Source organism: Hoplias malabaricus, chromosome Y (assembly GCF_029633855.1).
Source record: "Hoplias malabaricus isolate fHopMal1 chromosome Y, fHopMal1.hap1, whole genome shotgun sequence".
In the NCBI taxonomy this organism is placed as follows: domain Eukaryota; kingdom Metazoa; phylum Chordata; class Actinopteri; order Characiformes; family Erythrinidae; genus Hoplias; species Hoplias malabaricus.
The window spans coordinates 38,096,291-38,116,635 of record NC_089820.1 but is presented as its reverse complement, the minus strand read 5'-3'; the positions used below and the strand labels follow the sequence as shown (position 1 = coordinate 38,116,635).

The following is a 20,345-nucleotide window of genomic DNA, read 5'->3' as shown; positions in this document are numbered from 1 at the left end:
TAATGATTTAAAAAAACACATGTAACTAACCTCAAATCAAATATAAACAAATTACAACTAATCCATGATACTTTCTGCTGCACAAAACTCCTTTTCAAGCAAAGACCTTCCAAAGTTTTTGATATAAATTTAAGGAATCCAATATTCAAATCACAAGAGCTGTGATTTTATACCGTTTTGAAATTATTCAATGTTAAGTGTGTTTGCTATGTTTTAAGAAGTAGAATTCAAGCAAAGAGCTCACAAACTATTAAACTACAATAAATAGTCAAGCGGCAAACTGTGTTGCGTACTCCTCAGTAAGAAAAGTAGCTATTGGCTGTCGTAAAAGAAGTTGCTAAATGAGATCATCACTTAATTTGCATTATTGCCCTTTTGTAATTTATCTGTAGAAGAGAGGAATAACATCATCGGAGAGACAACATATGAGTAAAAAAATATAGTTAGAACTAATATTTTTAATCAAAAGACTTATGTGGGGTGGAAGTGCTAGCTTTACGTCCAACCCTCTTTACGTCCAACTCTCCTTTATCCAGGCTTGGGATCGGCAAAGTGACAGAGTTACTTAAGTTTTTATTTATTATTATTAAGTTTTCTTCAATTTGTTTCAGTTTCAGACCTAATGTACACATGTTGTGCTGGCTCAAAGAAAGAGTATGTCATCTGATTGAGACGGTGTAAGTCCAATTCAGTGATACACTGTCACACTGAATAAACATTTACATTTACATTGGCTGCTTTGAACATGCACAAGGCCATACATCTGGGCAGTGCACTCTAAATATTGGTCCTGTCTTTGTGAGCTCAAGAGGTCAATAAATTGCCATGCCACATTCATTAGTAAGCCCCCCCTTTCAAACTGTCACTCAGTAATTTTATAAGACATTGGCTGAAAAACCTAGTAGTGTAGTCACATTGAGAAGTCACAGATGTTCGTGTTGCTGGTAGACTAACCTACATCTTTCCACTCTTGCCCCTCTTCTGTGCAATGTCACAAAGCTTTCAGTTCTTTCTTTTTAAGTGTACTTCCAGACATGTCTAATTGGGGCCTGCTCAGTGTAGCAAACGCTGCTATTTTAAAGCTTAGCACCCCAAGCCAATGACTGCTACACAATATTTCCCACGTTTTATGTCTAGAAGAAACTGCAGATCAATAACAGTGTATTTGTAACAGGTTGTAACAGGCGCCAGACCTGTTTCAGCAAACATATTTAAACCTTTATTATTATTTTTTTTGTATGATTCCAGGAATAAATTATTATTTTTTGTTTTTTAAGTTTTATATATAAGGAAACAGAGCAATCTTTTAAATGGTTTATGTTTCAGAAAAGAACTTTTACTTGGTTATTTATGATATGCTGAAGCAGTTACAACAGAAATATTTATTTTCAGTTTTCAGTAATTATCTTTAAATTGCTGGAGAAGATAAAAATAATGCTAGCAAACATGCACTGATTTACATCACTTAAATTAGACATAAAAATGAAAATATTTTGAACACAGGATCATGAACTGAACTGATTCATGAGTAGAGTGTATCATTACACTCCTGAAGGCTAACCACTACTACATCCTATTATTCCATCATAGAATCTGCTGCTCCATGATGGAATGCTGAACATGGCCTGTTGTTCAGCTATGTGTCTGTATTTGTGTGAATGACATACTATTGCCACAATCCCACTAAAACCACATTGCACAGTGTAGCATGCAATAATATGCATCCCATCATGTCTAAAAACAGCGACTCACCCAACCATCAAATCGTTTATTCATTCATTCATTTTCAGTAACAGCTTCTCCAGTTCAGGTTTTCAGTAGTATGGGTTAGAAGTAAAACTACTTCTAACCCTCAAAGATATAAGATCTAAATCAATGCCTTAAAGCACCACTGGGTAGTAATTTTACCTTTAAATTCTATCTTTAAAATCATTGTGATGCTCCACTGACATGTAATAGGGATTATATTGACTCTGTCGTTGCTACACTAGGCTTAGTACTTCAGAAACTGTCTCCTAAACTTAAATAAAAATTTACGTTTTTTTTCTCCCCCATTCTGAAAAACTGTCACTGTGGTGGTTCCTTTTGCTGTCGTGGTACCCTCAAGGATACATATTCTGTATGTTTAATTAGGGAAATTATTGTAGCATATTCTATATTAACACAATATTTAAGTTGTGTTAATTTCACACCCAATTTCATCTCCATTACGTATATTGTATTTATATAGTTATTTATACTATACTTATAGTTTACTTTATTACAGTACTTAAATGCGCCCACGTTTTATATCAAAATGTTCAGAATAATGTCAGCTCTCTCATTAAAAGAGGCCCATGTGACCTAGAGCATTTTATGAAGAGATAATCTGTCTCTAACCCTGAAAAACTTAAATCCGATTTTAAAAAATCTTTATATCTCTTGTGAAAACATCACTTTACTGATGTGGATGAATTGTTTAGGTGAATGAAATAGTTTTATCAGAGTCTTAAAAACAAGCGAATCCACCAGACACGGCAAGAGGCAGAGGAGGCGTGTCTCAAGCTTGTACATAGGCTCGTAACTCGGGATGTACAGTATGGCGTACAGTCTCGCAATAACATGCAATTAAAAGAGCAGTTTCTGCACATTTACAGAGTGTTTAAACTGTATTTCTGTGTTATCGCTAAGATTAAATTAACTTAATTAATTAATAAAAACATCGTGAACGGTCGTATTTGACGCGCCGGCACGTTCTTCGACCCCAGAACACAACTGGACTTTAAAGGTACAATTACATTGATTGTACTTTTACTAAATATAATGTACATGTACATGGGGTTGGCCATGTTTAAAAGAGATTTAGTACAGAATATCTGACACAGGCCACTAGATAGTAAAACAGCTGTTACATAATGTGAAAAATAACCAAAGGAAAAAATTACTGATTGCTCCCTTAAGTTGCTTTTAAGGTCATTTACATGTAAGTGAATGAAAATGTCATTTAAAGCGATGTTCTAAGAATGTTTCCTTACCATTTGATGCTCTTCTGAGTGCATGTTCGAAACTATTCTAATGTGTTTATGATCCCCTATAAGTGTCTCTGTCCAGTATGCTAGGCTATGCCAAACATTGAAAAGCATGAACCAAAATCAGGATATTGCTCTATTCTATCCATAGGTGGGTAATATTGATTTATTGAATATTAAATTTTAGACATAGAGGGAAATCTCTCCAAATTCGGGAGAGCCCTAAATGCAAGACTATATGTACAAATAAGTTCTGTTGTAAGTTAAACAGTAAATAAAAACTTACAGACATAAAACGTGCCGTTTCACATTAAAAGACATGCTTCTGAATGTAACCAGAGAACAGAGTTTCCCCACAATCGTAGACATTCCCTTTAAGTATGGATTTTGGTGACTCTAACTCAGTATATACAACTTTGAGGTGACTTGTGATTAAAATAAATGAGACATGTTTGTAGCATCATTCTCTTCAGTAATTTCTATATTAGTACTGCAAACCAAAGATAAGGTCACTTACATCTGCATAAAAATAACCTACATTTTTAAAGCATTCCATCATAACTGATGTTAAAACCACAGGCCTAAAGGCACTATTCAGGATTTTTTATTTGTATACCAGAATGCCTCATATAGCACATTCTTATATTCCCCCAAAATTCTTGCTGTTAAGACATAACATAAAACATGTCACTGACATAACTTATTGTTGATGTGAAGCTTTCTGTTTGTGTTAACTTTGGTCAGGACATTGGGAGTCCCATAACTTTTTACAGTTCATTTGCACTCTAATTGCTTTTCACCAATTTCTGTGCTATTTCCTGCCTCACTCAATCTTGATTTTATGAAGGCTGTCTTTTTCCAAACAATTTTGGCCCTGAATGTGTGAGAGATTTCCACAGCCCAATGCAATAAACCTAGACTCGGAAGTTATGTAGGATAATGTAACTTTTTATGTAAATTTGATGGCTACATTTTAAACAGAAAACCATTAATATTTATGAGTATTGTATTCCTACAATATTCCTAAACATAGGAAATGTATTTGCATTGACATTTGGCTTAAAATGTTTTCAGTGAATGGAACCAATCTAAATTTTAAGAGTAAAAAATTGAGCTCCTTTGTTCATTCATTCATATTTTGTTGGCATATGATGATTTTGCATAAATAGTCACAAAAAGTCCATTCATGGTGAAAGGAACAAATATTAGCTCCCTTAGGGGAGGTTAGCGCCTGCTTAAAAATAAACATTCCCGTTCAAGTATTGGAAATGGTTGCATTTTTAGGTTAAAATAATCTTAAAATAGATCTTTGGTGTACAGGTGCATTTATGGTATAGATCACAAGTAGTTGTGTGTGATAAATAAAATAGTTATATTTGTGCTGTAAACACTGTGACCCCTGGTTCCAATCACCATCACTGTAAATATGAGCCACTTTACATCAAACCACACTGTATTTCATTTTAATAAGTACGTGGCATGGGAGGCATGGTGGCGCAGCAGGTAGTGTCACAGTCACACAGCTCCAGGGAACTGGAGGTTGTGGGTTCGATTCCCGCTCCGGGTGACTGTCTGTGAGGACTGTTTGTGTTCTCCCCGTGTCTGCATGGGTTTCCTCTGGGTGCTCTGGTCCAAAAACAGTCCAAAAACACACATGGATTGGTGTCTGTGTTGCCCTGTGAAGGACTGGCGCCCCCTCCAGGGTGTATTCCTGTCTTGCGCCCAATGATTCCAGGTAGGCTCTGGACCCACCGCGGCCCTGAACTGGATAAGTGGTTACAGATAATGAAAGTACTTGGCATTTTGACTGCTAAATTATACACAGTTGTTCAATCATCAGTGATGTCTCAGCCATGTTCTAGAGAGCACGGCCTCACTCTCTCTGGGTGGATAGGATAGCCCTCTTTCTGCCCCATCACCCATCTCAATACTAATCAATGAAGGCATCTGTTAACTAGACATTAATAATTTTTTACTCTGGCCCTCCTTATTTACATCACTTGACATGATTCTAACTAATCTGAGTGTCTGGAAGTTAACGCAATATCTGGACAGTCAATGCTCTCCTAGCATGCTGAGCCGTCCAGTAGTGTTTTGTTAATTGGCTTTACATGTCTCTAAGGAAGCATGTGCTCTTCACCCTCCCAGCTTGGAACATTGTATGATATGGGGACTCCTATTAATGAATTGGTAATAACTAATTTAAGGAGAATACTGGTTTAAAAATGTAACAAAAAATACTATAATGTGCCATAGTATTCCATCTGTGCATAACTATATTTCGATAGTATAACCTAGAGCATTTTCATGACACTCTTATTTCCTGTTGTGGTATTTTCCGTTGTAAACGAGATTGAGGCATCACACCTGCAGAAGACACAGCCTCAGCATTCACAACTGAACTTATTCTTAGTTTTACAGCTTTCCCTAAATGTAGCCCTCACTATTTGAAAGTCTGTAATTGTATTTTATGTAACAGATCAGGACACTGTATGTACAAAACTGAATTCAGCTACATTAAAGTGCACACAGGGCGAACACAGGAATTAAAATGCTTATAATCTGAAAAAAAAAAATTGGAATGCTTATTTCTGCTTTTCCGTTCCACCCTAAATATAATTTCAGATAAATCCTGGCACCGGCAGTTTGACATCACTTACCTATATTTGCTAACATCTAACTAAACAGTATATACATCTTAAATTTGGAACAGCTCTGAAATAAAACTGAATTAGGGGTCTGAAGCACTGTAGGAGAAATTCACCTAATTTAATACAAACCCCATTTTCAAAAAATCTATGAAATTTGTAATGCAATAAAAGTAAGATTCTGTGATTTGTAAATAGGGCGGTACAGTGGTGAGGCCTGCTCCAGGTGACTGTATGTGAGGAGTTTGGTGTGTTCTCCCAGTTTCCGCATGTGTTTTCTCAGAGTACTTCCCCTTTCTTCAGAGTTTCCTCCAATGGTCAAAAACCACACACTGGTAGGTGGATTGGTGACTCAAAAGTGTCCTTAGGTGTAAATGTGTGTTGCTCTGTGAAGGACTGGCGCACCACCAGGGTGTGTTCCTGACTTGTGCCCAGTGATTCTGGGTAGGCTCCAGACCCATCATGACCCTGAATTGGATAAGCGGTTACAGACAATGAGTGAATGATTTGTAAATACTCTTGAAGCTTTGTTTACCTGAATGTGCCCGCAATGCATTCCAAAAAGATAATGACAGAGACATGTTTACCACTGTGTTACATTACCTTTTCTTTAATTTACAATGTTACATTGCTTTGGATCTGAAGATGCTACCTATTAAAATTTTGCAAGTGGAATTTTTGCCCATTCTGGCTTGATACAACACTTAAGCTGTTCAGCAGTTTGTGTTGCCTTTTTATGAGACTGCAGGCTGATCCGGACTGTAGGCAGGTCAGTCAAGCACACTCAAAGCTCTACAAAGCCATGTCATTAAAGTATGTAGAGAATACCCCACCCCAAAAAAAAAATAAAAAATACATACGCTGGTAGGTTAAGCTATACATATGTGCCCATGGGTGTGAATGTGTGAGTGTGTGTTGGCCTGCAATGAACTGGCACGCCATCTAGGGTGTATCCCTTGTGCCCAGTGGTTCTGGACCCACCATGACTCTGAACTGGGTAAATGGTTACAGATAATGGATGAATAAATGGATTTTAAACAATAAGCATTAAACCCAATGAAAGCCCAGCTTTCGGAGAATAACAAAGATGATTCTCTCTTTCGTTTAAAGAGAAGCTAGAATTGATCACGAGAAAATCGACAAAAAGGACCAACTAATTCTCAACAACATGTGAATAGAACTTTATTTATCTTTCAACAAACATGTCATAATCAACAGATTCCATGTTGTGTATCAACAAAATTACAAAATATTTAATATGTCAATGACTTATCTACAAAATCTGTATAATGGAGTGTATGTGTCATACACATATACATATGCAGCTTATGTGTCACACAAAGCCTTAGGTGAACAATGGAAGCAATTGCTGAGGTGAAATGAAAGATTAATGAACAAAACCGGAGTGTAGACATAAACTGAACATAAATAAGGGCTTGCACAGAGACATGAACTCACAATGTCAAAATGCAAAGACTTAGAGCTTAAATAATGAAACTAGAAAAGCAGCACCTGTGAGCCCACAGGTGCAGGGGCATGGCTGGGGAAGGCAGGAGGGAAAACAAGGCACAAAGCAAGCACAATAACAAAACGAATGAATTCTGACAGTATGTAGAAACAGCAGTTCAGTTCATTTATATTTTTTGACAATCAATTGTGTTCTAATATCAACCCATTTTCAGTCACAGCTCATAATTCCTTGCACATTATCTGACTTCAAAATATACATATATCAATTAGACAAGCATAATTAGTTCAAAGTCTATAGAATATCTTCTCCATGTCTACAACAACAGACAGGACAAGATTAAATGGCCAAGTTGATCAACTATAGAACATCTATTAAATATATACAGCTATAGATCAGATGATATATATATCGCACTATGCAAATTGCACAAATCCACAAGAGAGGATTTCACGAGAACTATGCAAATTTATATTTGATTATCCTGTCAGATAATGAAACACTGACACTCTTAACATAAACATATCACTGTTTGAATTTCCACAAAATCTCATTTGCAATTCAAGCTGTTTAGTTTTGTAGCATCTTTCATGCAGTTAGCTGTCTCCAAAATTTGGGATCCTCTTTAAAGGGAACGTCTAAGATTGTAGGGAAATTCTCTTTGGTTTGTTTACGTTCAGGATCTCCACTTGTAGGATGGAACGTATGTTTGAGAAGAAAAATGACTGTTGTCAGAACGTGGCTGAAAATGTCTGAAATGGTAAATTTCTATTCACTAATTGAATTACCTCAGAAACAATGTTTTAACTCCAGTTGTTTAGTTTCCACCTTAAGTAATCCGAGACCATATGAATAAGGAACTGCAGACACAGAAGAACCTGAGTAAGTGCATGCTTGTATATTCTGTATTTATTTACCAACTTAACTGATCTTGTGGACTTCCTGTGTTGTGGCTCCAGTCACCTGACTGTAAGTATCAATTGAAACCCATACTAAAGGTGTTAAGTACTACTACTGATTCAATTAGGGAAACAATCAGCTCGAGGCAGTTTCAGCTGTGACCACTCCCTCAGGCCTTTTGTTCTCTACCAAACTGTCAGTGGGCGGTCTCAGCCGGGACAATCAATCACCAACACAGGACAGCTGTGTGAGATCTCCATTACAAAAAGAAGGATCCCTCTGAAGTGTCAGCCTTTGTGTTCAACCTTTCTGGTGTGAAGACATTCTGGTGTAAAGACATAACGTGTCCCCCAAGCGAGGCCACAAACAAACAAACAAAGCCTAATTTTTCACTTTCCACAATGTGTCTCTACCCCATCTCTGCTCTCTCTGGAACTCGCAGGCGCTTTTACTTCCACAGACGGAAACGAAATCTCGATAACCTTCGCTCTCTATATCACACATCCACACCCATAACCAATTCCTTCTCAATAGGTCTATGGAACTGTCAGTCTGCGGTAAACAAAGTAGACTTCATCTCCGCCTATGCAAACCACCTTTCATTAGACATCCCAGCCCTCACTGAGACTTGGATCAAACCGGAAAACAGCGCTACCCCACTGCTCTCCCATCAACCACAGATTCTCCCATACCCCACAGCCTGGTAAAGGTGGTGGTGGTATGGGGCTGTTGATTTCCAACACATGGAAATATACCCAGTTCGAATCATCAGTCTCATACAGCTCCTTCGATTTCCATGCCATCCAGATGACTGCACCTGTAAAATAGCTCTCAGCCTTCTCATCAAACGTCACCTCTGCAAAAAAGAAATTCTACCAAGACAAAATCAACAACGCTACTGACACCCGGAAGCTGTTTTCAACCTTCAAGTCTCTACTGAACCCTCCACCTCCACCCCCTGCAACCAACCTCACTGCTGACGCATTTGCTGACTTCATCATCACCTCCAATTGAATTTATCCAAAACTGAACTACTGGTCCTCCCAGCCAAGCAAGCTATTCTCCATAACATCAGCATCAAGCTAGAGTCCCTATCAGTGGCTCCCACCAAGGTTGTAAGAAACCTGGGTGCCATGGTCGATGACCAGCTGACCTTCGCAGATCACGTTACCGCTGTAGCTCGATCATGCCGCTTCTCCCTATTCAACATAAGGAAGATTAGGCCATATCTAACTCAACATGCAACACAGCTCCTTGTTCAGACCTTAGTAATCTCCCGTCTAGACTATTGCAACGACCTCCTGACAGGTCTTCTGGCCTGTGATGTGAGACCGCTATAGATGATCCAGAATGCTGCAGCATGCCTGGTTTTCAACCAACCAAAAAGAGCACATGTCACGCCCCTATTAGTTGAGCTGCATTGGCTACCCTTAGCTGCTCGCATCAAATTTAAATCACTAATGATTGCCTTCAGAGCATTCACTGGTTCTGCTCCCATCTACCTCAATAGACTCTTAAAACCATATATTTGTGCCCGCCCTCTCCGTTCCTCAAAGGAGCGCCAACAAACACGACCAACGCCCCGTACAGGTCAGTCGAGGCTATTCTCATCTCTGGTACCACGCTGGTGGAACGAGCTTCCAAGCACTATCAGAGCAACAGAAACCCTCTCCGCATTCAAGAAATCCTTGAAAACCCAACTCTTCAGAGAGTATCTTTTGCACTGAAAGTCTTTCTTTAATGCACTTATTACTTCTTGGCATATTGCACTTAGTGTAAGGTATTTTGTATAAATTGTGCTGTAGTTTGAATGTTAGATACTCTTGTAAGTCGCTTTGGATAAAAGCGTCTGCCAAATGCATAAATGTAAATGTAAATAAGTTAATATTACGTACCTATGATGCAGAAATAGAGCAAAATCTTTATCTCTGTTCGTGCTTTTGAATGTTTAGGGTTCTCTCCGTTGCATGTGTGGTTTTTTTAACTAATTTACAGACACTGGGGCTTTGTAAACACATTATACTTGTTTCCAGCCCAAATACAGATTGGAGAATTAGGAAATGGTGAGGAGACATCTTCTGAATTTTTAAAAAGTGTTCTTTGATTACCATCATAAACATTGCCTTTAGGTAATGCAACATAAAATGCAAAGAACTCTATGTTTCCTACCAATGGAGCAGGAACAGAACAACATCATCATCTCATTTTATGCTTTTTAACCTTTAAAGTTCTTCTCACCATCCAAATGCCTCAGATTTTGTTTCTCTGAAATGTCTGAGCAGGCAATGAAAGGAGTCCTTCTAAGCTAATTTGGACCAAAATATTCAGTTTGTTTCCCATTTACAGAGCCAGGGCTTTGTATAAACACCAAATGTTTATACATTTTTCCAGTGTGCAAGTTAGTAAATTGTAAGAAAAAAATCTCTAAATTTTATAGAAATGCTACTGAATTAAATTCATGAACACCAACTTCAAGCAAATTTATAAGGGCAAAAGTTGAAAAAAGGAAGTATGGAAACTATGCGATATGGGCTTGATATGTGGCAGATCCAGCAAAGACCGCACCCCAATCCCTGTAACTCTCCAGGTTAAGTTCTGCTGACCAACACCACCTATCAAGCAGCAAAAATCTCTCCACCCACAAAACACACATGCAACATAAACATTCCTTAATGAACCTAATATCCTATCCCAAAGAAAAAGGCAGCCAAAGAGCATGCTGCGGGCCTCCCTGTGAGCGCCCCAGCCACTCTCATAGTCAGCGAAGCCATAATACCTTCTTAAAATATACAACATATGGTCTCCACAATTCAGTGTGTAAGCTGTGCTCCAGAGACTAAAACATTACATTTAACTGCACAAGCAGAGCCATTTCATGACTCTTTCTTCCTCACAAGCTGTAAATAAACAGGTATCATGTTAAGCTGATTGGCAGGCCGTAATCAGCTGTATAGTCTTGTTTATGTTGTTCAGTGATGCTTATTGGCTAGTTAGCACTTTGACTGCGCAAACTGAACTCAAAATCACTCTGCTGTGTCATAACATTGCACTTGCATTGCTGCAAATGTCTTCTTTTTCACTGCACGGCCGAAGCAAAGAGTGTAACCATTCCATCAGTTTTTCCACCTGGACATGTTTCAGCAAAGAATACTTATAAACCATGCTTAGCACAGTTTCTAAGGCATGGTTAGCTAGCCATGCTGAGAGACAGTGAATTATTCTGGTGCGCTGACTTAAGGATGTAGGTATTTGCAGATTGGGGCCACATTTACTTTGTTGACATCAAAGCAGTTTTTTATGCCCTGCTTGATCACTTATGTGGAAATAGAAACAGTAACTGGGCTGGAATGAACAGAATCAATAAAGTGTCCGAACCAAGGAGCAACAGTTATAACTAGTTATTCAAAAGTGTCTATAGATGTGAGTGTGTGTCATGCCCAACAATGTGAAAAACAATGTTTTTTGGAAACAATTATTAGTACAAAATCACTACAAATATGTAATTTATACTTTTTAAGCTTAAATTTAATATAATTTAAGTTAAAATGAACACATTACTTGTATCCTCAATATAAATTCAATTTAACTTAACCCAATTTAAATTAATTTAAATTTAATATATTGCAGCATTATTACTTTATTATTATTATCTTTACACTTATATAGCGCCTTTCTAGACACCCAAGGACGCTTTACAATCTACACTGCTCAGAACGCTCAATTCACACACACACACTGGCGAGAAGCGGCAGCCAAACGCGCACAGCGTACTCTCAACCAGAAACGACCGTCCACCTGGAGGACTGCGTCGGGCACTAGGATTTCACCCAGGACAGAGCGCCAATCCATATCTGGGCACACACATTCACACTCATTCACTCACACACCAGGACAGTTATTACAGAAGCCAATTCACCTACCCTCCATGTTTTTTGGACTGTGGGAGGAAACCGGAGCCCCCGGAGGAAACCCACGCAGACACGGGGAGAACATGGAAACTCCACCCAGATGGGACTTGAACCCAAGATCCCAGCGCTGGGAGGCGAACGTGCTAACCACCAAGCCACCGTGCCGCCCACTTTATATCATAAAATATATTATAATATATATTGGAGACATTGCAACAAGTTGTGTCACTGTCACAGGGCTCCAGGTTACAGGTCCCGTCCAAAAACACATGCTAATAGGTGAACTGGCTAATTTAAAGTGTCCATAGGTGTGAATATGTGAGTTGCCCTGTGAAGGACTGCCCCCCCCCCCCCCCCCCCACCAGGGTGTGTTCCTGCCTTGGGCCCAGTGATTCCAGGTAGGCTCCAAACCCACCATGACCCTGAACTGCATAAGGGTTAAAGACAATAAATGAATAAACTTTATATACAAGTAATATGTTATTTTTGCCCTTTTTCTAAAGCAATTGAAATGAATGCATATGCTCAGTGTAGTATCACTGGTATACATCTAATTTTATTTAATTATTATTTGTTTAAGCACAATGTTGATGTGTTTTTAGAGATCAGTCAGGTAGCTCGGAGAAATATGCTTCAGTGCTATTAGAAGTGTGCCAAATATTACATATGACTAGTAAACTTTATGTAACCTTATATAAGTTAAATCACATATAAGTAGTGATTTATTACAAATTAGTAGTTCCAAAATAGAATAACGTACATGTACTTTTCTTATACTGTTGTGCCATGTGATTCTGCATAGGACAAAGCATTTACTGAAAATGAGTAAATTAATGAATTAATTATTCTTATATTTTTCATCCAGTAATCATCTTGCCCAAACAGCAGTTTTCAACCATTCAACAGACACCTAATTATCCAATTTTGCTGTTCCACTATAAATATTCATTAGTATTTAAAATATTGCTGCACTAAATACAGCATACTGCATCTGTCTGAATATATCTCAGGGTAGCATGCTTTGTTCTGACCTCATGACCTTGGCCACATTCTTTCTGCTGACTATGCAGTTTTACTTGAGCCATGTTGAGCCTTCATGAGACACTCTGAAAGTACTATACTGCTTCAATATTTCCTCTCTTGGATTATTTTTAACAAACATGAATACCAATATATGCACACACATTTTATAGTATGAAAATAAACTGGACAGAATCTAAGCTCGCCATGCTGAAATCCAAGTGAACAAAGCCCTACAGTATTGTGGTCTGGAAAATTGCAACTGTGTCCTCTGGAGTGACAAAGCACCATCTAATACCACTAGGATAAGGTGGAGTTGTTTTTGTGCTCCAGAACTAATCCAAATCCTTCACCTGACCTCTCTTATGCTTATGTGGTTGAATGTAGTCAAATCTGTACAGACCCTCTAAAGATACCCTTAGTTTATAAGAAAAGTGAAATAGGCAGGTAACCAAAAAGAGAACAGAGTTGTAAATTAGCATAAATGTATATATAATAGATATTTGGGAGGTACACAACCATCCTTCAGCACACATTCATGATAATGTGAAGATGAAACTTCAAAGTCCAACACCAAATCTATAATTATGCCAAAGAACACACCAACACCATAAAGTGAGGTGGAATGTTTATTGGCCATGCGCCATCAAAAAAAAAAAAAAGCTCTGATGTTCATTAAAAAAAATCTGCCTACCCCAAAAGCTCTAAAGCTGCTAAATCTGGATCTCGGTGTGTGGTCATGATAGAATTAAGTTGGTCTTGAGCTGTTTATCTCAAGGCAGATGACATAGACACTGATAATGGTGCTTTGTCAATAGATATTTTGCTTGTAACAGTAAAAGCATAACATCAAAGCATAAGGTTTTGTCTATTTAAAAGCAACAACAATGAAAATAATTATTTTCATCTTGGTGGTTTAGGTTATATATCGCTTTATGTACAGTTCATTGTTCCACTTCATTAAACCACTAAAATTTTGATTCTTTGTAAACTAAAGCGTAGTGTAGTGTCGTTTTTTTCTTCCTGTAAAAGCTTTATTAACCTATAATTATCACATTATATATTCCAGCCCTCACTGCCAACCGACCAATAAGGAAGAGCACAGAATTTTTTTCTGTCAACAAAGTCACAAACCTCTCAGGGGTCTCGTAGTGTATTTAAAGTTATTTGGAAAAGTTATGCATTAACACATATAAGTTTAAAGATTAAAGTAAATCACTTCCTCAAAAATGAAATCAAATATAATTTAATGAATTTAAGAAATTAAAAAGCATTTAAATCTCCCATTTCCTGTTGATTTAGGTTTATGTAATTTTAAAGTGTCTATGGACACGCCCTTTATAAAGCCCTTTATAGCCATTTATTATATATATATATATATATATATATATATATATATAAAGATTTTCTGTTATTAATGTCTATTGATGCCTTCACCGAAACAAATCAAGATTGACCGAATATATATATATATATATATATATATATTTATCAAAAGAGGGATGTAAATTTACATTAATGTCTTTAATTTAGTCAATGCACACACACCACACCATAAAATAAAGAGAAGCTTTTTCATGACATCAAAAGACACACAGATATACATAATTTATCCTTACAGCTGTAGTAAATATGGATCATTGTCAGAGAATCTACCTTAAAGCCCTCACCTTTTCTCAGCCACTGAAAACAATTCATAAAACATTAGACAAGCTGCTCTCCTAATAAAATTGTCATCATAAAATACAGATAACTAGAGTCTAAATAATGTAAATATTTAAACATTCCTTCATATTAAGTAAAGAAAATCACTTTTTATTAACCTTTCAGACACTGGCTTAATTCTACAAAACATATGGGTTCCTGACCATTCTCAGAGTTATCTTTCATTCATTCATCCCTTATCTGTAATTGCTTATCCAGTTCAGGGTCACTGTGTGTCTGGAGCCTACCCAGAATCACTGGGCGCAAGGCAGGAACACACACTGGAGGGGGCTCCAGTCCTTCACAGGGTGACACATATATATATATATATATATATATATACACACACACACACACCTATGGACACTTTTGAGTTGCCAATCCACCTACCAACGTGTGTTTTTGGACCGTGGGAGGAAAACAGGGCACCCAGAGGAAACCCATGCGGACACGGTGAGAACACACCACACTCTTCACCCGGAGCGGGACTTGGTCCCACAGCCTCCAGGTCCCTGCAGCTGTGTGACTGCGACACTACCTGCTGCACCACGGTGTCGTCTTCAGAGTTATCAATATATATAAAAAATAACAATGTATCACAAAAAGAGAAAGAGATATTCCTGAACATCAGATGTGATAGTAGATGCTAAAAATAATCTCAATCACAGGTTATATTAGCGCTAAACCAGTAAAACCCAAACTACAATTTCAAAGACAGCATGTGAGGTTATTTGAACAAGGCACTATTTAAGGCAGCTAATCAATCTGTAATTTTTTTAGTCAGATGCAGTATTGTGTAATAAACAGGGAACAACGTTCTTTAAATACATTTCCTTTTGACAAATGACAGAACTGGATAGAAGTAATGAGAAAAGTGGGTGAAAAAATAGCGAAGAGTAAATTTCTATTAAGAGAAATCAAGCTCTATTCTCGCCTCATGTCTGTTTTTCTGTAGTCTTTTACTGTGACTACTCAATGAGTGTACTAAAAAAAGAAAATAGACAAAAAACAACTCAAACAAAGAAGCTGCTCTTATTTTCAGAGCAGTGTTCTATATTTCCTGGAGTCCAGACCTCAACAAAACACTTCCTATGTCGCATTGGTCTTGATCATAAAGAACAGAAATTTCTAAGAGTAACATTTGAAGGTGTGGGAAAATGCTCTCCATTCTCAGGTATAATGAAGCCTAACTGATCCTTGTCTGTTCTTGTGATCATTACATCACATCCTAACTATTGCTATTCCAAGGTTTTATTGCTATATTTCTAGGGTCTTCCCTCAAATCCTTAACAACCTATTAAGCTTTCAAAACTGCTTCATGATTACTCACATATGTTGGGAGAATTAGCTCTAGTGCACAGATTTGTGGAAAAAAACATGATCCAGCAATTATTCTATGCAACACCAAATTGTGTAATGAACAATCTGCCCTACTATTACTTTACATCACCTGTCAATAAAAAAGAGTGATTAGGAAGCCAATCAACAGGATGTTTACACATGATTAAATGAGGAAACTGCATCAAAATCTTATACCAAATTATATTACATGTTGAAGTAAAATGTTATACAAATCACAATGGTCAAAGGTTTAAGGACACCAGCTTTTTGTCCCCTGTTGTTATAGTGAAAACCTCTACTCTGCATTTACTGGCATTCATAAAAGTAGTAATGTCAGGTAGTAGATCTGAATTACACACACCCCTCAAACTCATCCAAAATGTACTGGTAGGGTTGGGCACTGATCAATTGTCACATAAAGCTCATGTGCAGCTGCTCCTGAGGATCTCACTACATCTCGCCAGTACAACTGATGTCTGTGTCCATAGAGGGTACACTTTAAAATATAAAGAATGCTGAGAAACTTTTGGAAATTTAGTGTATATTATACAATTTCCATGTGAAACATACAGAATATAAGACTGTACACTGATGGTTACAAGGCATTTTAAGCAATATATGAATCCCATTCTTTAAGGTTACCATGAATGTTTTGTTTTTTGTTCATGGTGATCATTAGTCATATATGTCTCAAGAATTTGTTTAATCTGCAGTCTTCTTAACTAGAGTGAGTAAGCATAGCAATATGATTACTCACCTGCCAGGAAATCTGCTCATATCATACCCCCATCAGCTAATTTACAGGCTTCTATTTGCAGCGACAACTCAATAAAGTTTTCATTATCATTTAAACATTTAATGGACTAGTCCTTACTCCTGCTTCTCTTCCTCGCTTTCATTCCCTTCTATATTATATTGTTTTTTTAAATAAACATTCTCAAAACACTCTAAAGATGCAAAATATTTAAGTGAAAACTGCATTACCTTAACACTTCTGAAACTGCACAGACATGTTTGAAGTCAAAACACAAGAAACACATGTTCTCTACTCTTTTCTTTCCTACTCACTGACTTTGGTCCAGGCCTGTCTTCCTTCCCATAACTGGAATCCTAATGTTTTAATATTTAATCAAAAGTTTGCACACACCGGCTGTTTCCCCTGAAATAAAGGGTATGAATAGGAAACTTGTCTGCTTTGCTGCAAGGATTTGATTGCATTCAGTGATATTTATTAAAAAAAAAAAAAAAAAAAAAAACATCAGTTACTGGTGTTGGATAATCAGTTCTGTATTGAATGTGTCTCCATCAGTCTAGAAAACGGGGCTGGCTAAAAGAGTAAAGGAGCCCAGCATTGGACTCTGGAGCAAATGAACCTGGAATGAACCTTTTCTCTGGAATGACTGAACACAATCCAGTACATTTTTGTTGTAGTGTATATTTTTATGATTTTTATTATACAGCATCGGACGTGGAAATCTTCCAATACATAATGTAGAACCTTCCTAGAAATTTAGAAAGTGGCACAACTCCTAATGTATACCCTTTAATTCAGTGGAACTGATAATTAGGCCAGTGTCTACGAAAAGAATGCTAAACGTACTCCTCAAAGAAACAGCAGTGAGAAAGTTGAACGCGCACCAGTTTCTTCCACGGAGTAAAATAGTCCGTGTGTTTGTGGTCAGGAAAAACAAACTCAGGAGAGACTTTGACCGTTAAGTCACAGAAACTTCAGCTCACGCTCACCCAGGATCACATGATTGATAGCGCGGAGACGTAACTCACCCCTGCTATAATCTTGGTTTTGCTGGAAGCTCCGTTTCCGTGTCCGTTGCCGTGTTTGTGGGTCGGCTCCGAGCCGAGCAATATGACTTCTGTACCGGCGGCGCGCGATTCTCCCTCCGCCATCTCCATCTTTTCTCACTTCATACAATGTAAACACTGCCTACTTTCTCTCACTCTCACACACACTCCCTGTCTGAAATACAGTGACCTCTTTCAGACTCTCTTGTGTTTTTGCTGTTCACTAAGGACCACCCTCTGCAATGACGTATCGTGGGAGCCCCCAGATTATAGTTCTAAACCATTCATACACTGTTATTATACGCACAGCAATTTTTTAACGGCGCCTATTGTAAACTAAGACATTCAAGCGTTTATGGTCTCTACAGAAAAGCATGAATTGAACTCGATTGGATACACTGGAGTAGCTGCCTGTGATCATCATGTTCAGGGCCAAGCTTCATCTAGAGTGTGTTGTGTCGTGCAGCGTTGAGCTATGGAGCAGTGGAACTATTAATTCAATCGTTAATTTATTCATTCATCGTATGTAAACACTTTTACACTTTAGGGTCGAAGTGGGTCCAGAGCCCACCCAGAAACACTGGGCACCACTGCTGTACCTAGAAAGGTGCTTTATAATGTTTGTACCTTTGTTTCTGAGAGTGTACAGCCCTGGAGCTGTGCGACATACTACAGAGGAACTGGTCTCTGTAAAAATAATTGAAGCACCATCCAATATTTTTGCTTGGAATATATTGGAGTGGCCCTGTGAAGGACTGGCGTCCCCTCCAGGGTGTATTCCCGCCTTGCGCCCAATGATTCCAGGTAGGCTCTGGACCCCCCCCCCCCCCCGCGACCCTAATTGGATAAGCGGTTACAGATAATGGATGGATGGATGGATATATTGGAGTGTAAGTTTATGTATAGGCTCCTAATGGGCCCCTGACTCTGCAGCAGTGGAATTCCATTCACCTTTCAAATTAACTGAAGTGGTGGTTTCATGATCCAGAACCATCAGTTATAACTATCAGACCTCATTAATGTTTTTATTGCTGAATGCAGGCATCAAATGTAAAGGAAAAGTCCCAGAACACCTATTGCATCAAAGGGATATAGTGTGAAAACTCATAATTTCAGAAGAATGCAGGATGAGCAGGAGTCTAAAGCTTATCTTCTCGTAGTCTACCTTTTTCAAAAAATGAAACAAATATGAGCATAGGTCCCTATAAAGTGAATAAAAAGTGATGGCAACCACTGGGTCAAGCTGGTTTTCTAGATGGGCATGGACTATGTGTGAGTTGGTATGTGGACTATTATTATGACAAAATGGGCTGCCTATATCACATAAATTTGAACAGCCCAGTAAGTTTCTATATATGGGGCCCAGACGGGCCCAAAGTGGGTTACTGTAATTAAGGCAGATATTGTTTTCATTTAGGCTGTCCAGATGATGCCTATGTTTAACACATCCTGGACCCATCAATGACTCAGGAGGCCTATATTTAAGAGCCCATCTGCCCCCCTCCTCCCCCATAACCCTCACAATTTCACTTTTAACTTTTTTTTTCCGTCTTACCCTTCAGGGCTTCTGTAGTAAAGTGGTAAAACTCCCTCATTAACTCTGAGTGCAACTGATGTTTTGTTTGTTCTTCACAGAGAACATTTTAATGCACAGTTGCTGTTATTTTTTATACTTCAGGCAACTTTGATATACCAAAAGAACCCTTAGTGTTTAAAGCATGGGAGAAACTGAATCTGTAGGAGAAATGATGGAAATATTCTAGGAATACTGAGAAAATATTTTTTTGCGTTTGGTCACTAGAGGGCAGGGTAAAGTAAAAAATGTGTCTCCAGCAGCCAAACCAAGGTATTAAAAGTACAGATACATTTCCAACATTTCGTGTGTAACTACAGGGATTTTCCCACAGAATACAGCTTCCACAGCACATTCTAGCCAATTACATCGGAAGGTTCTGTAATTCACAGTCTACTATTTGAACAGTACACTCTTAGCAGAAAGTGTTGTGTTGTACCAAAATTGGTCATTGACATTACACAGTTGGTGCCAGTACAAATTTAAGCACATGACGCATGGAAAACCATGGAGATTACATTAGTGTACAGTGGGGATATATAAAGAATCTGAATCAATCCTGTAAAAAGAAAATCTCCCCTAAAATAGTACACACTCCCACTGTGAGATTGTTATCTGTGAATCTGTTATGTACCATCTATTTTCAAGATTTCCAGAGTGATCCCTATGTTGATCTATTTGACATCAGCAACTACAGACCTACATCTCTTCTTCTATCCTCAAAGGTTCTTGAACATTCTGTCTAAAGTCAACTGCCTCTCTTATATGAACAGAACAATCTATAGCCAAACTAGTCTGGCTTTAAACTGGCACACACTACAGAGACTGTCCTCATTGCAGTTACAGAGATTTGTCATCAGTCCTGATACTTTGTGACCTCTCTGCAGCGTTCAATACAGTTGACCTCAGGATCCTTATGTCCATCCTCACCAGTCTTGGTGCATCACAGCAGTTGTGGTTTGCATGGCAATATGT

The 20,345-nt window shown here is 38.0% G+C and overlaps 1 protein-coding gene across 1 annotated transcript in view; it reads right to left on the bottom strand.

The window, feature by feature from the left end:
* The window catches only part of LOC136677714 (ectonucleotide pyrophosphatase/phosphodiesterase family member 1-like), a 115,882-nt gene extending 97,910 nt beyond the window's left edge, over positions 1 to 17,972 (bottom strand). The window contains exon 1 of the mRNA XM_066655313.1: positions 17,780 to 17,972. Coding sequence (XP_066511410.1) covers positions 17,780 to 17,908 — 129 coding nt within the window. The 5' untranslated portion in view covers positions 17,909 to 17,972. The remainder of the gene's footprint in view (positions 1 to 17,779) is intronic.
* Positions 17,973 to 20,345: the final 2,373 nt, after the last annotated feature.